This window comes from Lepisosteus platostomus, chromosome 5 (assembly GCF_059453375.1).
Source record: "Lepisosteus platostomus isolate fLepPlt1 chromosome 5, fLepPlt1.hap1, whole genome shotgun sequence".
Taxonomy (NCBI): Eukaryota; Metazoa; Chordata; class Actinopteri; order Semionotiformes; family Lepisosteidae; genus Lepisosteus; species Lepisosteus platostomus.
The window spans coordinates 33,295,044-33,317,435 of NC_142615.1; the positions used below are offsets into that span (position 1 = coordinate 33,295,044).

Sequence of the window (22,392 nt, forward strand, 5' to 3'; positions counted from 1 at the left end):
GAGCAGCGTGTGATGATTTGTACTATAAAACACCAAGTGCTCAAAGTGACGTCTGCGATTACCGTTTAGACTTAACGGTCATCTCGGGCACACTTTTAGAAAGCAAAGATACAGATGCAGCCATTCAAAATGGGTGAGGTATTTCGCGGCATACCCCGGTGGACGTGTCGCAGTATCACGCGGTATCACGCAGTTAACGTGTGTCACGTGGTTAACTATCCGGCGTCGCCTTGTAAAACCGCCAGGGGGAGCTTAACCTCTCATGTACAGCATTTGAGCCTTTAATTTTGAACTGTGTATTACAGCATGTTAATCATCAGTCATTAAAATGTTGGTATATTTTATGAAAGCAAGATTGCTCAGTTGGACAAAAGTACACAACCTACCTTTATCAGAAATATTTATGCATCAAAGCCTTTACTGAAGATGCATAAATATTTAAAAACCGGTTTTACAGGTTTCAATCACAGACCATGTGACATGGGAGTCAGTAAACTAACACACAGCGCCACCGGATTTGATAACGCTATAAAAACGCTATAAAATAATGTGACTTGGCACAGAACAAGTTTACAGCACAGTACAAAAATAAATGCTGACCATGACTTTAGAAGCATAAATTGCCTTACACTCAATTTAAACACAAGCTATCTTTAGCCCTCTAAGCTGGTTCATACAGAAATGTAGAGATCCAGGCTCAGAACACACAGCTTCATTAGCGAATACATATGCAGGACAACTAGAGAAGACGTTTTACAGAGGATGGATTTTTAGAAACATCCCATCAGTGACATTACTGAAGTCAACTCCTAGGTACTCTAACTGTCGTGTGGATAGTTTCACAAGAATCAGACAAAGGTTTAAGCATCGCTTGTTCTAGATAAAACTGCAAAAAAAAAACAACAACCAATAATGTACTTCTTTGCGGTTCTGTTTGCCCAAATCATATATTCACAACATGAAATCTAGAAAATAATATTACGTAACCAAAATCCGCAATATGGAAACAGAACCTGTGTAATTGTTGATAGATGATGTACTCGTAACATTTTTTCAAGACAAACTACAACATTTAAAAAATGACTTGTATGTACTTGATATCTCTAATCAATCCACGGGTCCCAGCACAAAACGAAAGTAAAACGCATACCGTTTCGCGCTTCTGATTAGTTGCTCAAAAGTAATTTGACCGTATGAATTGCATAATATAAACCTAGAAACATATACGTGAGCAGTACTTAAGCACTGTAGTATCGGTGTTAAGAAATACCTCTCAAATACTGTAAATCAAGTTAAAAATATCTCAAGACCGATTCTGGTCATAATGAAACCATGTTTCGTGTATGTTTTCTTTTTCATCTTGAAATAACTCATTTCTAAATACCTTTAAAAAATTAGATATGAATATTCAATACTTAAACGTATTGAAACCATGTTTCGTGTATGTTTTCTTTTTCATCTTGAAATAACTCATTTCTAAATACCTTTAAAAAATTATATATGAATATGCAATACTTAAACAGGCACAGTTAAGACATTAAATATACATATACATACTGAATACAGTACAGTTTGCATATGGTAATATGTTTATGTTACGCGATTAAAAAATAGATAAATAAAAATGAAAAGTCCAGCACTAGCTGGATTCGAACACACAACCTGCTAGTTGGTAGTCACGCACCTAGACCAGTAGGCTACAAGACAGCTCGCATGAACAGGCAGGCGAAACAGCCCTACACAGCCCTGTCGCAGTACACAAATTCTTTAGATACGCGATTCCGTATTATATTAGCAGAAAAGCTTAAAACTACCACTTTTTCACACGCTATTTCACATGCTAGTTAAATACTTCGTTGCTTTAAATTGTTAGGGAGAAATGGAATACCGGTGTGTATTTTTCCTTTAAAGTGCCGATTCCTGGAATCTGACAGGCTGACACCCCTCTGAAGTGGTTCCATAAAATCTGGTATACGGAAAAGAAAGCGTTGATAAATACGTGTCTTTTAATACACTCTTTGCTGTGCTCTTGAGGATCCTTGTGATATTTTAAGCTCTAGTTGAATGATAGGTGTCGCATTTTAAATCATTTTCGTAGTTAGAAATTATGAAACGCCCTGTTAAAAGCAAGGAAGTTTTTATGCCCGTTGAAGTAAAACAAAATGACTGACAAAGTATGGCTTGGACAGATTCCAAGTGCTTGTACAAATGTGCTAAAGAAATTATACTTTGAGTATACAGCTTGTCCCAAAGTCATCCATTATTAATACTATTAGTAATATCTTCAGTAAAGGCTTTGATGCATAAATATTTCTGATAAAGGTAGGTTGTGTACTTTTGTCCAACTGAGCAATCTTGCTTTCGAAAAATATACCAACATTTTAATGACTGATGATTAACATGCTGTAATACACAGTTCAAAATTAAAGGCTCAAATGCTGTACATGAGAGGTTAAGCTCCCCCTGGCAGTTTTACAAGGCGACACCGGATAGTTAGTCACGTGACACACGTGAACTGCGTGATACCCCGGTGGGCGTGTCGCGGTATGCCGCGAAATACCTCACCCATTTTGAATGGCTGCATCTGTAGTCTTATTAATATTTCAGTTGAATATTTTCTTCTGTAGAAATACTAGTCTCGATTTACAATTTTTGGACATTGTGCATCTTAAATAATTTTATTAGTTTCGGTTTTGGAAAATCGCGCCTAGAAGCTACCAAAACTGGTAATGTTCACAAGATGTGTAATGCAATAGCAGCCTTCTGGGTGGAAAACAAAAAGTATTTCTTGGTATGAATCCTAGCTCATTTATAGGCGGCATTCTAGGACTTCTCGCTTCAGAAATCCTGTCAACGCATCGTACGTTTCTACTCCATCAATATCAGCAGTGTTATCACTACCAAACGCTAAGAATAGATCCTGGCAATACTTCATGAGATCTTCTTTGGAAAATTGTTTATTTTATTTTTTAAAAATATTTTCAATACCATCCAAAAAGTTGAAAGTTTCAATTGCATGCAACTGATGAGATCTCTCTTTGATGGAAGTTATAAGTACATCCAAAACACGTTTCTTGTGGATCCAGAAGAGGATCATTATGAGGCTCAAAACATGCCTGTCTCTTCTTTTTTTGAGGACGAATTGATTATTGAGGTGTAATCATTGGTTCAAAACCCAAACATCTGCTATTGCTGTTGTTTCTTTGATAGTTTCTTCAAATCCTTCAATTGATCTTCGATATCGAGGGATAATATCATACAAGTTGTGGTTTTCTTTTAATCACCAATTTTATTAAAATTTCACCTTCTTTTACAGATGTCTTGCATGTATCACAAGATATAACAGTCCCCTTGCGTCCTCAGGTAAAATGTTTTAAAAAGTACAACAAAAGTACAATATACTAAACAGCATTTATGGTTACATGTATATTAAAATGAAGGTACATATACAGAGATATTAAAATACAATTGTACAGTCCAAACCTAATAATGCTTGTGAAGTTCTCCACCAAATCTGCACTGTAATTTTGAAGTATGATAGCTGAGAATGCAAGGTGAGTATGAAATTCAAATTAATTTCTTGGAAGCTGCTGATGTTGGTCGTTATTGAGCATTCCAGATCATATTCACTTAAGTACTAAATTGATTACTTCTTGTAGCTTTAAACGAGCACAATATTTGCATTTCTTGCAAATATCAAGATGTTTTAGGTGTCACTGAGAACAATAATCCAGTTTGAGCAGATATTATGCTTACATGGGAATCACAAGACGTGCTCCTCTAGGTGGGCTTGAACTACCAATCTTCCGCTTAAGAGAAAGAGTAACAAGAACCAATGTTTTGCCAAGTAATTTGAAGACCTAGATAAAGAAACGTGGTGCAGAATGAAGAAGCACGGACAGGGTTTGAACCCTCATAGCCAAGATGTCCACCTACTATACGATGTTAATGGAGGCATACATGTTTCCATGGGATATTTACTCCTGCTTCCAAACCAATATGCCGCAGCGATATCTGATACTGTCACTGGTTGTGAGCCATGTGTTTCAGCTGTCAGCCTACTATACCATGTTCAACCAACACTAGAAATATTACTGTTGTAGTAGAGGAGCAAGAGAGGTGCAGTCGGTAGAGCTGGTGACCCTTAAGTTCAGAATTGTGGATTCAAGGTTTGTTTGTGTCCTTTCTGATCCCTCTATTTTTTTAGTAGGACAGTGCAAGCAAGACGTGGTAGGGTACAGTGACAACCCAATGTCTTATGAGCTTTGTGTAATTCAGCTTTCTTACCACTTTGGGGCTCGATTCAGATATCGCTGTGAAAGCAAGGGGCAAGCAAAGGCTTTCCTAAATCGAGGGTGATCTGCTCACGAGTAAGTATAAACACATGAGCGTTTACTGTTTGAAGACCGCACTTTGTCAAAATACTGCTTTTTCTTAATTTCACATTATGGTATTTAGATGGGGCAAAGTAGTGTAGCCCTTGTACAACTTTGATTAGCGTTTGTTATTCGGTTTTGAGGTTTGAGGAGCGTAATGCAAATCGAGCTGGTGAATAGAAAATGAAACAGGAATCACTTCTTGGGCTAAGAAATCCAAGAAGCATGAAAACCCATGGATTTTAACAGTACAGAACACTCACAAATCGCAGTGTTGCTGCTTTTATATTTCGGTCTTTGACTTTTGAATGCATACCTTACCGGAAATCTTTCTTCACTTACAGACAGCTCAAAATGTTCTTAAGGCAGAAATCGGAGCCCATCTAAAAGTTCCTTTCTGCTAATCACATTTAAGTATTGACGAAGCATTTTCCTGCCCATCATGTTCTTGAAAAGCGGTTTCTCTGTTTTCCTCCTATTGTCATTGTCAGCACAATAAGACAGGAACAATGCACAAAAAAATAAAAAAAGTAGCTGTCAGAAGTGGGATTTAATCCCATGTTTCCATTCGGAGACCAGAACACCCACCCAAGATGAAAGACATCAGTTCTCAAGTCTGATACCTTAGACCACTCAGCCAACCTGACAAGCGATGACAAAAGCTGTGCTGAATTCACCAGTAGTTCACTAAACTGGGTTTCTTCCTTGAACAGATTTGCTTGTCTACAGAGTAAATTGCAAAGTCCAGGTGTGCAAAGCTCATGGAGACTTATTCACAAACACTTACTGCTGTAATAAATGCAAAAGGATCTTCCACAAAGTATTAGTTGGGGGGGTTCACACTTATGCAACCAGGGTGTTGTAGGTTTATTAGTTTCAATTATTTTTCCAAAATTTTTCTCTTGAATTTTGTTGGTTGCAAGGTCACATTAAGGATGAAAAGACATCTGACATGATTTATCTTGATTTCTGGGTTAACATCACAAAAACCTGCAATTTCAATAAGGGTGTGTAGACTTTTTATATCCACTGTACAGTCACTTCCTTTGTTAAGCGCCATGGGGCAACCTAGTTATTGTGAAAGGCGCTATATAAAGAATTAATTTAATTTAATTAATCCAGAGCATCAAGGCAATTTACAAAACATGCATAGAAAAGTAGAGTATAAATGTGTAAAACTGTAGTTTCTGAAGTATCTGCTTGGATAATCCAACTGCCACTGTTGTTACTGCTTCTGCTGCTAATACTACTACTGTTACTACTACTACCACCATGACTTCAGATTCTAATACTTATTCTGATACTAATATCCTGACCAGGTCTAGTGCAAGTGTTCACATTACTCCTATCCTGAAGTCCTTGCACTGGCTTCCGGTCAAATTCCGCATAGACTTTAAAATCCTCATGCTCACCTATAAGGCTTTACATGGCCTGGCACCTCAATACCTGTCTGAACTTTTATCGCCCTACTCCCCACCTCGCAACCTCCGCTCTTCAAATTCTGCCCTCCTTACTGTCCCCCAAGCCCGTCTACATTGTATGGGCGACAGGGTTTTCTCCTGCTATGCCCCCAAGCTCTGGAACTCTTTGCCCAAGGATATTAGAGAGTCACCTTCTCCAAACTCCTTCAAATCTAGACTCAAAACCTTCTTCTTCAGAAAAGCCTTTACTTAACTGGTTACATTCTTCACCCCTCTGCTCTTCTTAATACCACCTTCCACGGTGTCCTCTATTGTTATTGTTGTATTGTTGTAATTATAATTGTGTCCTATCTTGTGAAATCTTCTTATTTATTGTTGTAGTCTTCTTATTTATTGTTATTGTCATCCTGTAAAGCACTTTGAGAAGCCACCTTTAAAGGCGCTATATAAAATAAAGTTTATTATTATTATTATTATTATTATTATTATAATACTCCTGCTACTACTACTGCTGTCATTACTAGTAATAGTGATAAAAACAGGGCACTCACAGATCTGTGGATGTGGGTCTGGACTCTAGAAAGTGATTCCATTCGCAAACAGCTCTGGACCTCAACACCTGTTGATGGGTCACTTCTGTCAGACACACCAGTGGAGCCCAAGCCCACCTAAACACACACTCACACACACTGACAGATATACACCCACACACTCACACACATTATCACACACTGACAGACACATCCAAACACTCACACACAGACTCACAGACACACACATAGACACTACGAATACTTATAGACACACATCCACACACTCACAAACACAAATTCACACACTGACAGACACCACACACTCCTCACAAACACCACACACTCACAAACACATACGCTCATAACTACAAATACACTATAAATAACACTAATACAAATAACAATTATATCGCAACAGTAACACTATCACTAAGACTTACACTATCATCATCACTAACACTGACACAAAATACTACTACACTTATAATACTAATAATAACAGTAATGCTATCACTAAAACTAACATGACTACTAGTGTAAATAATCTAACCTTATCTCTATAATTATCACTAATATTAACAGGAATACTAGCATTAAAACAATCAGTAGCACTATCATCATTAATACTCACATGAACACTAGCATTAATTTTAAAACTACCGACTGTACTCACACTAATATTAACATGAAGACAATATTAGTATTAGTTGCTATCCGTGACGTCACACCGCTCTTTGTGACGAAGGCGAGACACCTAACAGTGCACAGTGACGTGGCGCCTGTCGCCGTGGTTACCATACGTATGATTTGTAAACAGTGGAAAAATGCATTTAAGCTTTTACTTACACAAATTTATCAACTTGGAATAAAGTTTTTAAGTATTTATCAACTTGGAATATAATTTTAAGCTCTAGCATACAATTCCTAAACAATCATTTGAATAATAATTATTTAATTTTGGATTGAACATTATTAACACTAAGGCGCTATTGAAATTGATCGATACAGGCTGTATTGACTGTTTTCTAGATATTTAAAACAGGGTCAAAACGGAAAAAGAATCAGTACTCACCAATCAGTGAAGTTAATCGATTATTCTATGGTTCTTCAGTTGAATTAATTGGTTGTCGATAGATAAGTGATCAATAAGTCTCCTCCGTGCGCTCCGCGCGCCTCCCGCGGTCTCGCTCTCTGATCCCGGCGCTCTGGCTGGTGTCTGTGACGCCACAGCGCTCTTTCTGACACGGCAGAGCGCGTCTCCGCTGGAGGAGACTCCTGTCCGGAGCCCGGGGGGCTTTTCTTACACATATAACATTTCCAAAAATAAAGGCGATTCATAACAGCTGGAAATGGAGAGCGACAAACCGAGGAATACAATTTATGAAACAAAAAAAATAGTTTACTTCGCAGACTAATGCGTTGTATAGCATACTCCCGTAGAGCAGAAGAGAAAGGGCACAAGTCCCTGTAATAAGCGCTTTTAAGCGTTTTACACGAATCTCCACAGAATAGAAGCAAGGAGGATCAGACTCCTGATCCTGGAGGTTGAAGAGCATCTCCTGGTTTTATTTCCACTCTCAGTTCCTCAGCCAGTTTGATGATTTAATTAACTGTATAACTGTTATTAGACTCTGTTTAACTGTATATTTATAAGACTCCGTGAGAGCCGTGTAGGAGACGATGAATCCCAGGGCTGGTGTGGAATAACACACAGACAGGTCTTCTGTGTGATCTGAGTCCTGCTGCTCAGAGCTACAGTCTGGTCAACTGGTCACTATTGTAGACAGGACCATCAGTCTGCTGCTGCTGATAATCATATTACACTGATAAGAGTAGCAATACTGCTGTTCATTAAATCAGTAAAAAATAATAATAAGAGATAATCACATATTCTGACACTAAGAGGCTGTGAGGAAGGAGAAAAGGGGGAGATGTGACCTGAGTCCAGGCTGTTCTGTCTGATATTGTTCATGTAGCAGCACTGATTGTCTGAATGTCCTCTGGTTCTGAATTGTCAGGATAAAGAGAAGCATGGAGATGAGCTTCTGTCTGTTCAGGAGGGAGGAGTTTGGGTAAAGTACTGAGGGACCAAGAGCTCTGTGTGTGAGTATGAGTTTTATTCTGCCTCTGAGAAGTCTTTTCCTTTGTCAAGCAATGTTACATCCCCTTCAGATACTCTGCACAGTCTGTCAGAGTGAGAGAAGAGGAGAGAGAGATAGACAAATAAGAGCACACACAGCGAGAGAGACAGTGCAGGTGTTCAACCACACTGTGACCACAGGAGACAGGAGGCTTTTCTCAGCTGCTGAGGAGCTCAGGGCTCATGGCCACTCAGGCTCAGAGGCTCTGGCAGCAGTCAGGTCTGGGAGCTTCTCCTCATACTGACACTGGAGCTCTGAGAGTCAGCCTCCATTCTGACAGGAACAGCCCCTCCTGTTCAGCCCTGAGAGACACACTGAGAGAGCTGTGTAGGCAGAGGACCTGTCACCCTGTAGAGCTCTGAACACTGGACTCTCCTGTGTCTCCCTGTGCAGCACTGGAGCTCTGAACACTGGGCTCCCTGTGTGTCCCTGTACAACAGTAGAGCTCTGAACACTGGGCTCCCTGTGTGTCTCCCTGTACAGCTCAGCTCTCAACTGCCTCATCACACTGACATCCACAGCCTCACAGTACAGCCTGGCTTCCTGTGCTGGAAGAGTTCAGAGGAGCAAAAACCAGAGACTCACTGCAGAGCCTGACCTCTAGCTCCAGTGAAGCTCTGCCTTAAATCACCGCTGTATTAACAAGGACTGAACTTTTTTTTCATAATTTTGTTGCTTTTTCAAATTTGAAACTGACTCCTGCTCTGTGGCTCCTGCTGTTGCAGCTATTATGGTGAAGCTGTAACACAAGAACTCTGCTATATTGAACAGGAGAGTTTAAATACAGCATAACTGCTAATACTACTACTGCTACCACAACTGCTGCTGCCACTGATACTACTGCTACTACTAATATTTTACTGCTGCTCCTACTGCTGCTCCTACTACCTATAATAATAAGGAAGAGGATGTGAGCTGTCCCCTCACACTGTTCAGATTGGGGGTGTATCAGTGTATCAGTTTTAGTTCAGCTCCACTGTGCTGTTAGAAAGTCTCAGTCATGCAGTCGGCTCCACACAGAGAGACACTGGGGCAACAGCTGGAGGGGTTGGAACATCTGTGTGGACTGGAGCTGCGCAGGGACAGACTCAGGGTCTGAGGGAGTCAACTGGAAGAGCTGCTGTCCAACAGGCTCAGTACATAAGGGACAATCACTGCTGAGCTTTTCTTTCTTTTTCATTTAAATTATTGATCACAGTCACAGGACAGCCAGTTCTTATTCAGTCCACCTTGTCTCTGTATTCCTGTGCTGACCTGAATGACCTCACTGCCACCTTGAGCACAGGCTCTCCTCACACTGCCCTTGAAGAGGACCAGAAGACATTACTGTCTGGAGACACAACAACTCTGTGAGTCACTGCAGGACACCAGTCACTGGACACTGCCTGACACTGACAGCAAGACAGGACCATATTCAGGACACCAGTCACTACACACTGCCTTACACAGACAGAAAGACAGGACCACGTTCTAGACACTTCCTGATACAGACAGCAAGAATTACAGGACCATTCATACATAATTGATTATCTTGATACTGATTTAAAAATATAATACTTGTCTACAATTTTTTTAGTTTAATATCTGATCTCTTCCTGCCTCTGCAGCACCTGCAGCCCTGCTGTCTGTATCTGTATCTGTGTTTCCTCCAATGAGACACAGAGCTGCTCCTGTCTCTCCTCCGCGCTGCTGGGAGTGTCTTCAGGGAGAGGAAACAGTGATGTGTCTCTGATATACTGTATATGGAGAAGACTGAAAGGGCCCTGTGTGATTGGCCGTCCCACCTGTGTGAGAGGTTCCTGCTGTCAGTCTGAAAAGGCAGTGCTGTGTGTGATTGGCGGGGCGGGGGGCTGTGTTGTTACTGGGGGTCTGGGGTGCGGAGCAGCAGCTCAGTTGCCCTGTGGGCTCAGGGGTGAAGACAGGGGTCTCAGCTGCACTCTGTCCTGATGACAATGGAGAGCTGCCTGTCCATCTTCTCTCTCGCTGTCCTGGTGCTGCACAGCTCAGCCAGTAAGTGACCAGTCTTCTCCTGTCCAGACAGACAGACAACAACTGGAATTAAATTAAGTAAAGTTTTGATGAAAATGGAGCAATAAGTGGGTTGAACAATTTTTAAATGTTATTTTACATTCAACTTTGTGGGTATTCATCAAAAATATTATAACTGTATTTTATCTTGGTCTGTAAGTAAGGAAATATAATTAGCTGTGTCTAAACATAATTAGTTGCTTTTAATTTTTATTGGATTTTTTAAAATATTCTTAAGATTTCTAAACATTATATAACAATAATGTTATAGATGGATAGAGCAGAAGCTGGCCATTATCACCCTCTATTGATAATTTGTGAAAACATGGAGTGTATAAAATCTTTAAAAAGTTATTTAACTTACTCTTTACTGTAATAATAAACTTTATATATAAGTGATAATTTGAGTGATATGCTGTGACATGTGAAAAAGTCTTCATTTACTCGAAAACAAAAAAAGTGTGAGCAATAAAAAATGTTTCTAGAATAATATCATATTATACAGGATGATTCAGAAATACCCTGGGTTGTTTATTGTTTTATTGTGTTCAATTCTGACTCCTCTGTATTGTCTTATTACAGACTGGTGGATTAATAGAAATACACGTGTTTTTAAATAGTGAATTATTATTGAGACTGATATTAAATTATTACAGACTGATGTATTGATAGATATACAGTAAATGTGTTATTACCACCTAAAGTGTTTATGCTAGAGAATTAAGACTGGAGTTTTAATGCTGCCATTATATCTTTGGTGTATTCAGACAGTCCAGGTTTCTATCGTTAAGCTGTGTGATGTTCAGTTGCTGTGAAAACAAGTAGTTCCTCTTGATGTTATAAGAATATGTGTTCCAATATGATAGGAAGTTATGAATGTGAATTCTTCGTTTGAAAGACTTACAATTACATTTTGAAAATGTAAAACATTTTCAGTCATAGGACAATTAGCTCTTGTATTTTTATAGTGTGAAAATACAATTTGTATATTGTATGTATAACCTGGTTCATAAAGACCAGGTTTGCTTGTTTTCACATTGAAAAGCACAGGCTAATAAAAGTTACATTCATTATTGGTTTATAAGCTATAAAATGAAAAATATTAACAAAATTGTGGAAATTCTTAGTATTGTAGGTGTATTATTATTAACTGGGGTCTCATCAGAAACTGAGGTGTAACATTAATAATTTAACAACTACAAGACATTGTGGAATTACAGGAAGAATTAAAAAATGGTAGTTGTGTTTTGTGTTTATACAGGATTTGTCTATTATTTAACAGCTAAATAATTTAATTTGTGTTTTTAGGTTAGTTATCTAATGACAGGTTTTTTTTTGTAAATTGTGAAGTTTTAATAAGAATGTTTTATTGTTTTTGAGTACATTCGAAATCTGAAATTATTATCAAATGCAATTATATAAGTATGAGTAATACAAATTAAATATTTAATTACATGTTATCATACAAATGCAATATTTAAAAATTAATTCGTAATCACAGGACTCAAGTTTAGATTTTTGAGCAGTTGCTCAGGACAACATCACAATAAATGTATCTGTGCCTATATGTTAAACTTGTTCAATTAAATTAAATTCAACTGTATTGTCATTAAACTTACACAGGTACATAGTATAATGAAAAGTGTTTCTCATTAGTCACTCAGGTGCATTATATAAATAGGACAGAAGATAAGACAATAGACAGTAACACAATAGCAAAAACAGTAACATGTAATAACATAACATAAATAACATGTAATCAAGTAATCAAATCTGTGCAAAATTCCGCAAACAGAGAAAATATAACAGGACAAAAATAGTGCAAGGTAATTCTTGGAAAAGTGCAAAAATAGTATGGTTAAAAATAGTATGGTTAATTAATAAATATTAAATATTATTACAACCGGTACAGTTTTACTGGGCTGTCTGGAATTTTTGAAAAATGTTGTTATTTAATATAATTTAATCTGATGATCATGTGTTAAGTTTAGATGTTGGCAGGTAAAGGCTAGAAAATCTTTGTCAACAATTCACATACAGACAATGGGAATATACACCTCACACACATTTCAGTACAACATGTGAAGTACCTGTCAGCCTCTGACCACTGTAGTGACCACAGGTCCCAGTAACACAGAAACACTGGTCCCAGGACTTGGAAGCCACAGAGTTAGTACAGTCACTGTCCAGTATAGTGACCACGGTCTCCTGGAACCCAGGACCAGCCATCTGAGGTTCTACAGTCATTACAGCCACTGCCCGCCGTAGTGACCACAGCATGCAGAAGTGCTTTTCTGTTTAATTTAAAACTCAGCTTTATGGATATTCCTTAAAATTATAATTGATTTTCTTCTGGTGCTATAAATAAGGAAAAATAATAAACAATTTGCAGTATTAACAAGAATTTCACCTCTACAATTAATCATAATATTAATTCAGCTTATATGTTTTTTAAACTATTTTCTATTAATGCTGTATTAATAGTTTTATATGCAGTTATACACTATTACACACAACACAGTCTAAGGATAATGTTTTTTAAGTACTAACATAGAATTATTATAACGTTTAATATAGTAGATATTTATCAACTTTATCAAAAATGTTGTACAACTTGACAATCCCTTATCTATTACCATAATAATAAAAAACAAAATACTGGTTGTAATTTGGGTCATGTGCTAGGACTTGTGGAAATTTTCCCATTTGCAAAAAAAAAAGGAATACAAATGTTTTAACAATAATACAACGTCTTCAAAATATTTACCAGGGGTTGTTTATTTCATTGTGCTCAATTCTGCCCTCTCTAGCATGTAAAATAACAGACTAGTGTATTAACGGAGATCAGTTGTTTTTAAACACTGTTGTATTGATCGGACTGATATTTTATTTTACACACTGATGAATTAATGTTTTATTAAAGTAATTAACTGATGTATTATTAAATACTGGAGTATTTTTAGACCAATATTTTAACTGAGATAAGTGTGTTATTAAATACTAGAGTATTATTGAGACTCCAGTATTATTACTATTGACACATTTTGTATTTACTGTATTATTAAAGTAACATTAATAATAATAACATTATAACATTATGGAAATGTTATTACAAAATAGAGTATTTTGAGAGAAGGTGACAATTTTAGTGCAAAGAACTATTACAGACAGGTGATCAGAGATAAAAGTATATTTAAGGCACGTTTCCAATTAACAAATAATATTAGTAACTATTGCAGGTGAATGTGCTAATACAAATAGGAGTACTGAAGGTAAATGTATTAAAATATTTTTGAACCATGGTTATTTTTTAGAATGATTACAGTAGTTTTAGATACTATGGTAATTATATTACAGAAGGATCTAACATTGTAACATGATTGAGGACAAGACATATAGTTGTGTTTATTTGTTATAACAGTCACATTCAGGTGGTAGGTATTTGTATTGCAGTGTGTTGTAGTTTTCTGACCTGAATCCATACTGGGTTCCAGTTTCAGAGTCCTGAGGCAAATCTTGTAGTTTTTTCAACTTTAAACAAAAGTTTGGGATCTGTTCAGACTAGAGTTTTATTTGAGAAATGTGTCTATTATGTTGGAAGAAATGTGTATTTGACCCGGAAGTCCTTCATTTTGAAGAGAGAAAGGTTTAATTATTTTTTCCATGTTTATTCTGCATTTGACTGATACTTCACAGCTAAATGAATTGTTGTTTGTAAGTCTTAGATAACTAATGATAGGGATAATCTTTCTTAAATTATGGAATTAAAAAAAAAGATGAATAAAAACAACCTGTGCACTGTGATTCTAGAATATATTATTAAGTGCAACTATAATTCAATCTGTGAATTATGTACTAAGAGGTAAAAGCTAAAACACATTGTTCACATATTTATCATGTAAGCATAGCAAAAAATATATGAATAAAAAGTAGTATTTAAATGAATTGTAGCATATAGTGTGTAATGGAAAAAAATATTTCACACTCCAAACTGAAGGTGATTGAAAATGAAATCAAAAAGAACAAATCTAGTTACTGTAAATGTGCCCTGGACAGTAAGTATACACACTTCACGTACAGTCTGGGCTGGGACTGACTCAACAGCAACATTCCCTTGGGTGCTCACCCTGTCATTCAGACTGGGTCAAGACATCTTTCAATTAAACCTTCAGTCTTTCATTCAGGCTCCCAGTTACACTAATCACCTCTTTATTTGAAACTGTTCAGAACACCGAATCTCCATCATTAGAGCTAAACCTTGTGAACCTAGCGATCACATTCCTCTCATAGTCAAGTTTATCACTCGGTTATTTTAATTTCTCACTACTCCTGCTCTTCGATCCTGAAATATTTTCTGTGTTTTAATTCTTTCCTTTTCCTCACTGACTCTCCAGCCTTTGTTTTCTTTATTTCAGCTGGGAGACAGGTGTCCCTCTTTATTTTTTCTTTCTGCTCACCTTTTTCATTCAGCCCAGCAACCTGCATTCGATCTGTTACTCCCTGATCATTCAAACTCTGAAAGAGCTCAAAGTCCTGCGCCTGGGTTTCAATTATATCTCCTGCTGCAGATTTTCCATCTTTCTGCAGCATTACACTTCACATATTTCAGCACATGTTGTGAAGCATCCATCTATTAAGAAAATATTTTTATTGATTCTGTTTTGGATTTTATAACTTATTTTCAAAGTAGACCATTAAAAAGACTTATCAGTGTTTAAATCAGTGTCTGATACAGACGTGTGGTCAGTGTGCACTGCTAAGTACATGTGGGGCCTGAGACCCAGATACACCAGATACACCAAACCTGGTTTCAGTCATTCAGCCTTCTGACACCACAGCCACTGTCCACTGTACTGACCACAGCTTCCAGAAACCCAGAACACCGTCATTACAGGCACTGTCCACAGTCCTGACCACATTTTCCAGAAACACAGGAACACCGTAATTACAGCTACTGACCACTGTACTGACCACAGCTTCCAGAAACACAGGAACACCGTAATTACAGCTACTGACCACTACACTGACCACAGCTTCCAGAAACACAGGAACACCATCATTACAGCCACTGTCCACTATACTGACCACAGCTTCTAGAAACTGAAGAACATAGTCTTTACAGCCATTGTCCACTCTACTGACCACAGCTTCCTGAAACACAGGAAGACCATCATTACAGCCAACTGACCACTATACAGACCACATTTTCTAGAAACACAGGAACACCATCATTACAGCCACTGTCCACTGAACTAACCACAGCTTTTAGAAACACATGAGCACAGTCTTTACAACCACTGTCCACTGTAGTAACCACAGCAGAACAGCCCTCTGCAGTCTCACAGTGATATGGACAGAGAGATATATAACAGGATCTGGACACAGCAGTGTGGAGGGAGAGGTAAGATGGCTGCTGGTGGACTTCCTGTCACTCCACTGTCTCTTGTTCCCCATGGGAGAGACTAGCAAACCAATCAAGCAGGTAAAACAAAATAAAAATTCCAGATGTGCTTCTAAAATGTCTTAGTATAAAAATATCCTGTAGACGTGGTGATAGGGATTGTTTCTCTCTCTCTGCAGGCAGTGCTGATGTGAGGCTGGTGAATGGTGCCAGTCCCTGTGAGGGGACAGTGGAAGTGTATCATGGTGGAGAGTGGGGGACAGTAATTTACTATGGTTGGGATCTCAATGATGCTACAGTGGTGTGCAGACAGCTGGGCTGTGGATCTGCTGTTTCAGCACCAGGAGGAGCTCACTTTGGACCAGGGTCTGGATCAGTCCCGCTGAATCAGGTCAACTGCAAGGGGTCAGAGGCTGTGCTGAGGGACTGTGGAAAACAAGAAGTGAAAAAGATTAGCTATTATCAGGATCATGACTGTGATGCTGGAGTGATCTGTTCAGGTAAGAGACACAGACACTCTCCAGTCTCAAGCACTGAGGATAATTAAAACTCCTGCACCAATCTAGAGTCCTTCATCATTTGTCCATCCTCCCATTGCTGCTGCTCCTGTCCTACTGAGAGCTGTAACAGCACTCCTCCCTGTCACTGTGTGTCTTTTCTCCTTCAGGATTGTATTTCCTGCAGTGTGTAGAAAAGATATTGAAAACTGACTGAAACCCCCAACCCCACCTGTATGATTCCTGTTAGGTTTTACAATTGACCAATAAAGAGGCCAAAGGACAGTGTTTGATCATAAGGCTGTAAATGTACAAATAAATTTACAGTATGTGACCGATAGATCAGTATAAACAAATTTATTCTTGGTCTTGATTTGAAAACTACTGTTTGTCTTCCTTGTAATTCACCAGCATCATTTTCACTTACAGTTCTGCTGTGTCACTCTTAAGTCTCCCTTTTCTCTATTTAATTCAGATTCAAAGAGCTGTATTGATCAAAGAATTACAGCATTGACATTGAACATCAGTTGCTTTTCTCTGACATATTTACAAACATTACAACAACGACAACATTCTCTGAGATTGAGTGAAACAAATTAGTTACAACAATATCTAAAAACTATAGAAATAAAAACTATAGAATAAAAACAGTATAACTGATATGTATTCTCAAAATTTAATCTATTACAAAGTAGAGGAGATCTCTCAGCTTCCTGGTCCATTTGGTAGTCAGTATTGATCCAAGGATCTCATCCACTGTTTCTTCAAGAAAGCTGGGATATCTGGGTAACCTGTTCCATATTCCTACAATCCTTTAGCAAAGGTGCCCTCAGTTCTCAGTGTACATATGTAACCTTTTTAAATACATAATGAATACAATCACATTCTTAGAAACTAACTAAAAAATCTGATGTAACATCTCAGAAAATGTCCTTCTCCCTCTGTTCCATGTCTTCCAGGGTTCAGGTTTCAGAAAACAAAAACGCTTTGTAAGTTAGTGTCAAACCCAGAAACCAGATGCTGTAAACAGGCAGGTCTTTGGATAAACACAAATACAGCCTTCATTTCCAAAGTAGTGTTTCATTATTTACAGAACAATAAAAACAACCCAAAAACAAAACAAAAACTAACGCTAAACATTTGAATGAGCATCTTCACATGAACTAATACAACAGGCAAGTCCTGGACTTGTCCAGAGTATCTGTCAGTGCCCAGGTCAGACAGTCCTGCTCCACCAGTGCCAGGCTGTGACAGTCTTGGTCTTGTCCAGAGTGTGTGTCAGTGCCCAGGTCAGACAGTCCTGTTTCATCAGTGCCAGGCAATGGGGAATCTTTTCTTTGAGTATATGACATGCCATTCTGCTTCTGTGAATTTGGTGATATGGATCAGTTTTTTTTCTTCTGTATTTATTAAGTCTACATCCCTAGCTACACTGGGAATCATGAATTGTAAGAAGCAGTTCGAAAATGGATGGATGGATTTGTGATCAGTTTCTATTTTTACTTATTCTACAGTCAAATGTGTTCCACAGGTGGCATCTTCAGCACTGTGGTTATTGCTATGAACATGTGGAACAGCTGGAATGAGGGTGATAGTTTGATTTGTAGTATTACACAAACTGATTAATTTAGTGTCTCTGATTTTCATATCTTGTATTTGCCCCAGCGTAAAGGTAATGATGCACTGAACAAATTCTTTGGAGGCACATGTTAGAGCACAGAGGTGGGATTGATGATTTAGAGTCTTTGATCTTAATAGAGTTTAACATTCATCTACAATTATTAGATGTACATGTATCTACATTAATTCTGGAGGAAAACAATCAATTTTACATTCAGTAAAAACATTCAGCCCTAAAAGATTTTTTGGTTTAACTATCTGATGTTGACCTTTCAGATTGTCTTCTGACTCTCCTCTCTTTCATTTCATTTTTATTTATATCCTATTATCTACTTTTTTATCTATATCTATCCTATTATCTATATTCTTATTGAAAGCACTCTGCATTATTGTACAATTGATTGTAATAGTGTATGTATTTCTAAAATGTAATTTTCTACGCCAAATTGTAGGAGTAAATCTGTTTATGAATGGAACAATAAGAAGTCAAGATTTAAATTGAGAATCTATCATATTTATTTTTTCACATGAAGTTGGTTTATTTTCATAGGGTAGTAAGTTTAATTCTCACAGGCACCAGGTTCAGTGGCAGTGAGCAATGAGCTGCACTATGAGAGATTCCCTGCTCAGACTGACAGCCTGTAGTTCTCTATTGCAGGTTTTGTGAGGCTGGTGAATGGACACAGTCTCTGCTCTGGGAGAGTGGAGGTGAATCTCAAGAACACCTGGACCTCAGTGTACGACTCTGACTTTGACTGGCAGGATGCAGAGGTTGTCTGTCGAGAGCTGGACTGTGGGGCTCCTTCAGTGATACACAGAGGCGCTCATTTCCGACAGGGCCAGGGTCCAGTCGGGTCAGAGCAGTTCCAGTGTACAGGACGAGAGTCCAAGCTACGGCACTGCCCCACTGCAGCCAGGCCAGAGCAGAGCTGCTCCCAGAGCAGAGCTGTGGGTCTCACTTGCACAGGTAAGATAAGATCACTTAACTAAAGGCAAGGTTGTTGTCATTTGTGAGTATTGTAGTATTTGTGAGTATTTGTGGGTATTGCAGAGGCAGTGTATGAGACTTGTGTAGGACTAGTGTAGCACTGATGTTGGACAGTCCCTGTGTCATTGTTCCAGTAGCCCGCCTGGTGTGAAAATAGCGCAGTATAATGGCTGAGGTGATGGAAGTTTCTGCCTGAGTCACTGAGAGCTGGATGTTACAGTTTTTTCATCTTATTGATTTTTTTTTATTGTTGTATTTCATGTGCCCTGTTATGGTGTCATGCTGATGAAGTTCTCTCCTATCTGCAGGATACACAGGGTTCAGGCTGGCGAACGGCTCGGACTCCTGCTCTGGACAAGTGGAGCTTTAGTACGACAGTAAATGGGGGACTGTGTGTGACCAATACTGGGACCTGAGAGATGCCAGTGTTCTCTGCCAGCAGCTGGGCTGTGGGGAGGCTGTAGCAGCACCAGGACAGGCCTGGTTTGGACAGGGCAGTGGACCAGTATGGGCTGATGTGTTTGAGTGCCAGGGCAATGAGAGCCATCTCTCACACTGGGGGAGAGCAGTGTGCTCTCATGGACAGGACGCAGGAGTCATCTGCCCTGGTGAGAATGCAACCATCAAACCAATTTACATCTTGATAATTAAACATGTTAACTACTAAAAATATATGAACTCGGGACATGCAGCCATTACATGCAGAATGTAAATGTGATTTTGACACATTGCTGGTGCTCCACTTCCATCAATCTGTTGGATCCTAGTGAAAAATTGTCTTTTAAATTGAAATTCCAACCATTTTCTAACAGCTTCATCCAATTTAGGGTCATGGGGGAGTTGGAGCCTACCCAAGCAAACAACAGGAGAAAGTGATACCAGTCCGTCACAGTGCACACACAGACACAAACACACACCGATACCTGGAGCAGTTATCCCAAAATCTAAATAACCTGTCAGAATGTTTCTGGACTGTGGTAGGAAATCCACGTGAACATGGGAAGAACATGTAGGTCATTAGTGCTGTGAGGCAGCAATGTTAACTACTGCACCACAATGCCATCCAATAAATGAAACATGATGTCCAAACATTTTGTTTAAAAACTGTTAATAATTAACATCGGGTGGAGTGGTGGCTCTGTGGCTAAGGATCTGTGCCTATGGCTGAAAGGTTGCTGGTTCAAATCCTGTGACTGGCAGAGGAATCCTACTCTGTTGGGCTCCTGAGCAAGGCCTGTAACCCCAACTGCTCCAGGGGTGCTGTACAATGGCAGATCCTATGCTCTCTCCCTGTTTGTGTGTGTGTCTCATGGAGAGCAAGCTGGGATATGTGAAAAGATCATTCCTAATGCAAGGAATTGTTTAGGGTTAATAAAGGGATATTATTATTATTTAAAAACAATGCTTCTTGAGGTTGAACACATGGATGTGTCATGTTAATTTTACCAAAAGATAACAATGAAATCAGTCAGGTATGAACAAATTTTCCATCCTTTCACCTGGACAAAACAAATTCTCCATCTCCGTGGGCTGGTTTTATGGTACTGATATCTGACTGACAATAAAACGTGATGTTCATTTATTTTTTAGATTCATCCTTGTCAGCTCTAGATGGTGGAGTCCGGCTGTCTACAACAGCACCTGGGGGACACTCCTCCAGCACTCCTGGGGCTACAGAGAGGCCTCTGTGGTCTGCAGACAGCTGGGCTGTGGCTCAGTGGTGCAAATATACAACTCCTCTCTGTATGAGACAGGGGACAGTGCTGTGTGTCTAACAGGTATTCAGTGCTCTGTAGTACAAGTCTATAACTCCTCTCTGTATGGGACAGTGACAGTACTGTGTGTCTGACAGGTATTCAGTGCTCTGTAGGACAAGTCTATAACTCCTCTCTGTATCGGACAGTGACAGTGCTGTGTGTCTGACAGGTATTCAGTGCTCTGTAGTACAAGTCTATAACTCCTCTCTGTATGGGACAGTGACAGCACTGTGTGTCTGACAGGTATTAAGTGCTCCGGGGACGAGTCTCATCTGGTGAACTGCAGTTCTCCACATACAGTCAGCTGCAACACTGGACAGGATGTTGCCCAGCTCTGCTCAGGTAGGAGCCATTCAAAGTATTTTTGACTGTTATCATATGCAGATTGATATGTAGGACATAAAAGACAAACCCTAAAAGATTTGTCACAAAATATAACAGCTGGACCTGTTAAGAGTTACAATATTGTATGAAGTGATATTTGTTCCTATTTTAAGTCTTTTGTCCATTAATATAGACTGGTAATAGAGCTGGGATAAATGTTTCCTGAAACTTGAGCATGTCTGTAGTAGAAGCTCTGTATATTGTTCGATCCAATCATCCCTTTCTGTAGAGATGCAGTGTTTTGTCATCAGGTTAATGCACTGCTGACCAGAGATGTGAGGCCTGTGCTTCTAATTCATTAAGATCTCCTTTCTTGCAGTTGTGAGCAACAGAGATGAAAACTGAGAATATTTGCATGACAAGTCAATACATTAATAATTAACAATGAAACTCTACAGCCTAAGGAAACAAACATTTTATCTATTTATTTTTTTGAAAGAATGATTGGTGGGCATTACCAGAACATATGGATGTAGATGCACTTACTACATCATAAGCATTGAAAAGTACTGGTTTATTAGGTCCATAAAAACAATCTTTTAGTTGTATTAATGATATATAATGTTTTATCTTGAATGGGCTGGATTTCCATTGATATAACAAGAAAATAAACATTAAAACATTCAGAATCTGTCACGCCCGACATCCCTCCCTAGAGGGCGCTTCACTGCTCCCATTAGTGTTCGTGTGATTAAGCTCTCCAGGTGTACCCTTTTAGTGTTATTATTTAAGACCAGCTCTTCCAGTCCTCGGGGCTCATCATTAGGGTAAGATGTCGCGAGGCCCACCTAGCACCAGGAAACCCTACATCCGTCTCCTGAGGGCATAGGCCTCATCCCCGACACCTCCCGCTTCCTGAGCCCGGGATCTGGAGGATCTCGCCCCGTCACCCTTGGACCTCCATGTTTTGTTTGTCCGTGTGCTCCCCCCTCCCGGGGATTTTAACTTTGTTGCGTCCCAGGATGGATTTCTAGTTGATGGACTCTCGGACTGTGTTTTGACCTGCCTTTGGACCCGTTTGGATTTGGATGCTGTTTTGTCTTCCTTGTACACTGTCTCACGGACTGTCACTATTATTTTGTGCACTATTAAACCCCTGTGTGTTCCTTTTTACCACGCCTCCTGTTTTCTCCAGCTCTTACCGCATCGCATAGGGTCTTCTACAAGATCTGACATGGATTTCAGTCCGTGTTCGTGACATAATCTTAACAAATCCATTGGAGATGGAGTCTCAGGTTGTCACAGA

At 39.0% G+C, this 22,392-nt stretch overlaps 1 protein-coding gene and 1 long non-coding RNA gene across 3 annotated transcripts in view; one reads left to right on the forward strand and one right to left on the reverse strand.

Annotated features, from left to right (window-relative positions):
* Positions 1-7,525, reverse strand: part of LOC148665651 (uncharacterized) — a 183,652-nt gene extending 176,127 nt beyond the window's left edge. For both annotated transcript variants that reach the window (XR_015936906.1, XR_015936905.1), the window contains exons 1-2: positions 7,403-7,525; positions 6,349-6,416 (exon numbers count right to left, since the gene is read on the reverse strand). This is a non-coding gene — a long non-coding RNA (uncharacterized LOC148665651). The remainder of the gene's footprint in view (positions 1-6,348; positions 6,417-7,402) is intronic.
* A 2,898-nt stretch (positions 7,526-10,423) lies between these two features.
* Positions 10,424-19,375, forward strand: LOC148665662 (antigen WC1.1-like). Its single transcript, XM_088630955.1, has 4 exons — positions 10,424-10,481; positions 16,080-16,400; positions 18,676-18,984; positions 19,314-19,375. The coding sequence occupies exons 1-4, from the start codon at positions 10,424-10,426 to the stop codon at positions 19,373-19,375; spliced, it is 750 nt and encodes a 249-aa protein (XP_088487081.1).
* Positions 19,376-22,392: the final 3,017 nt, after the last annotated feature.

Bases quoted from the DNA above. Each gene is read 5' to 3' on its own strand.
- LOC148665662 (XM_088630955.1), top strand. From the start codon at position 10,424: ATGGAGAGCTGCCTGTCCATCTTCTCTCTCGCTGTCCTGGTGCTGCAC. The intron at 10,482-16,079 runs GTAAGTGACCAG...CTCTCTCTGCAG, and splicing joins GGTGCTGCACAGCTCAGCCA to GCAGTGCTGATGTGAGGCTG. The intron at 16,401-18,675 runs GTAAGAGACACA...TCTCTATTGCAG, and splicing joins TGCTGGAGTGATCTGTTCAG to GTTTTGTGAGGCTGGTGAAT.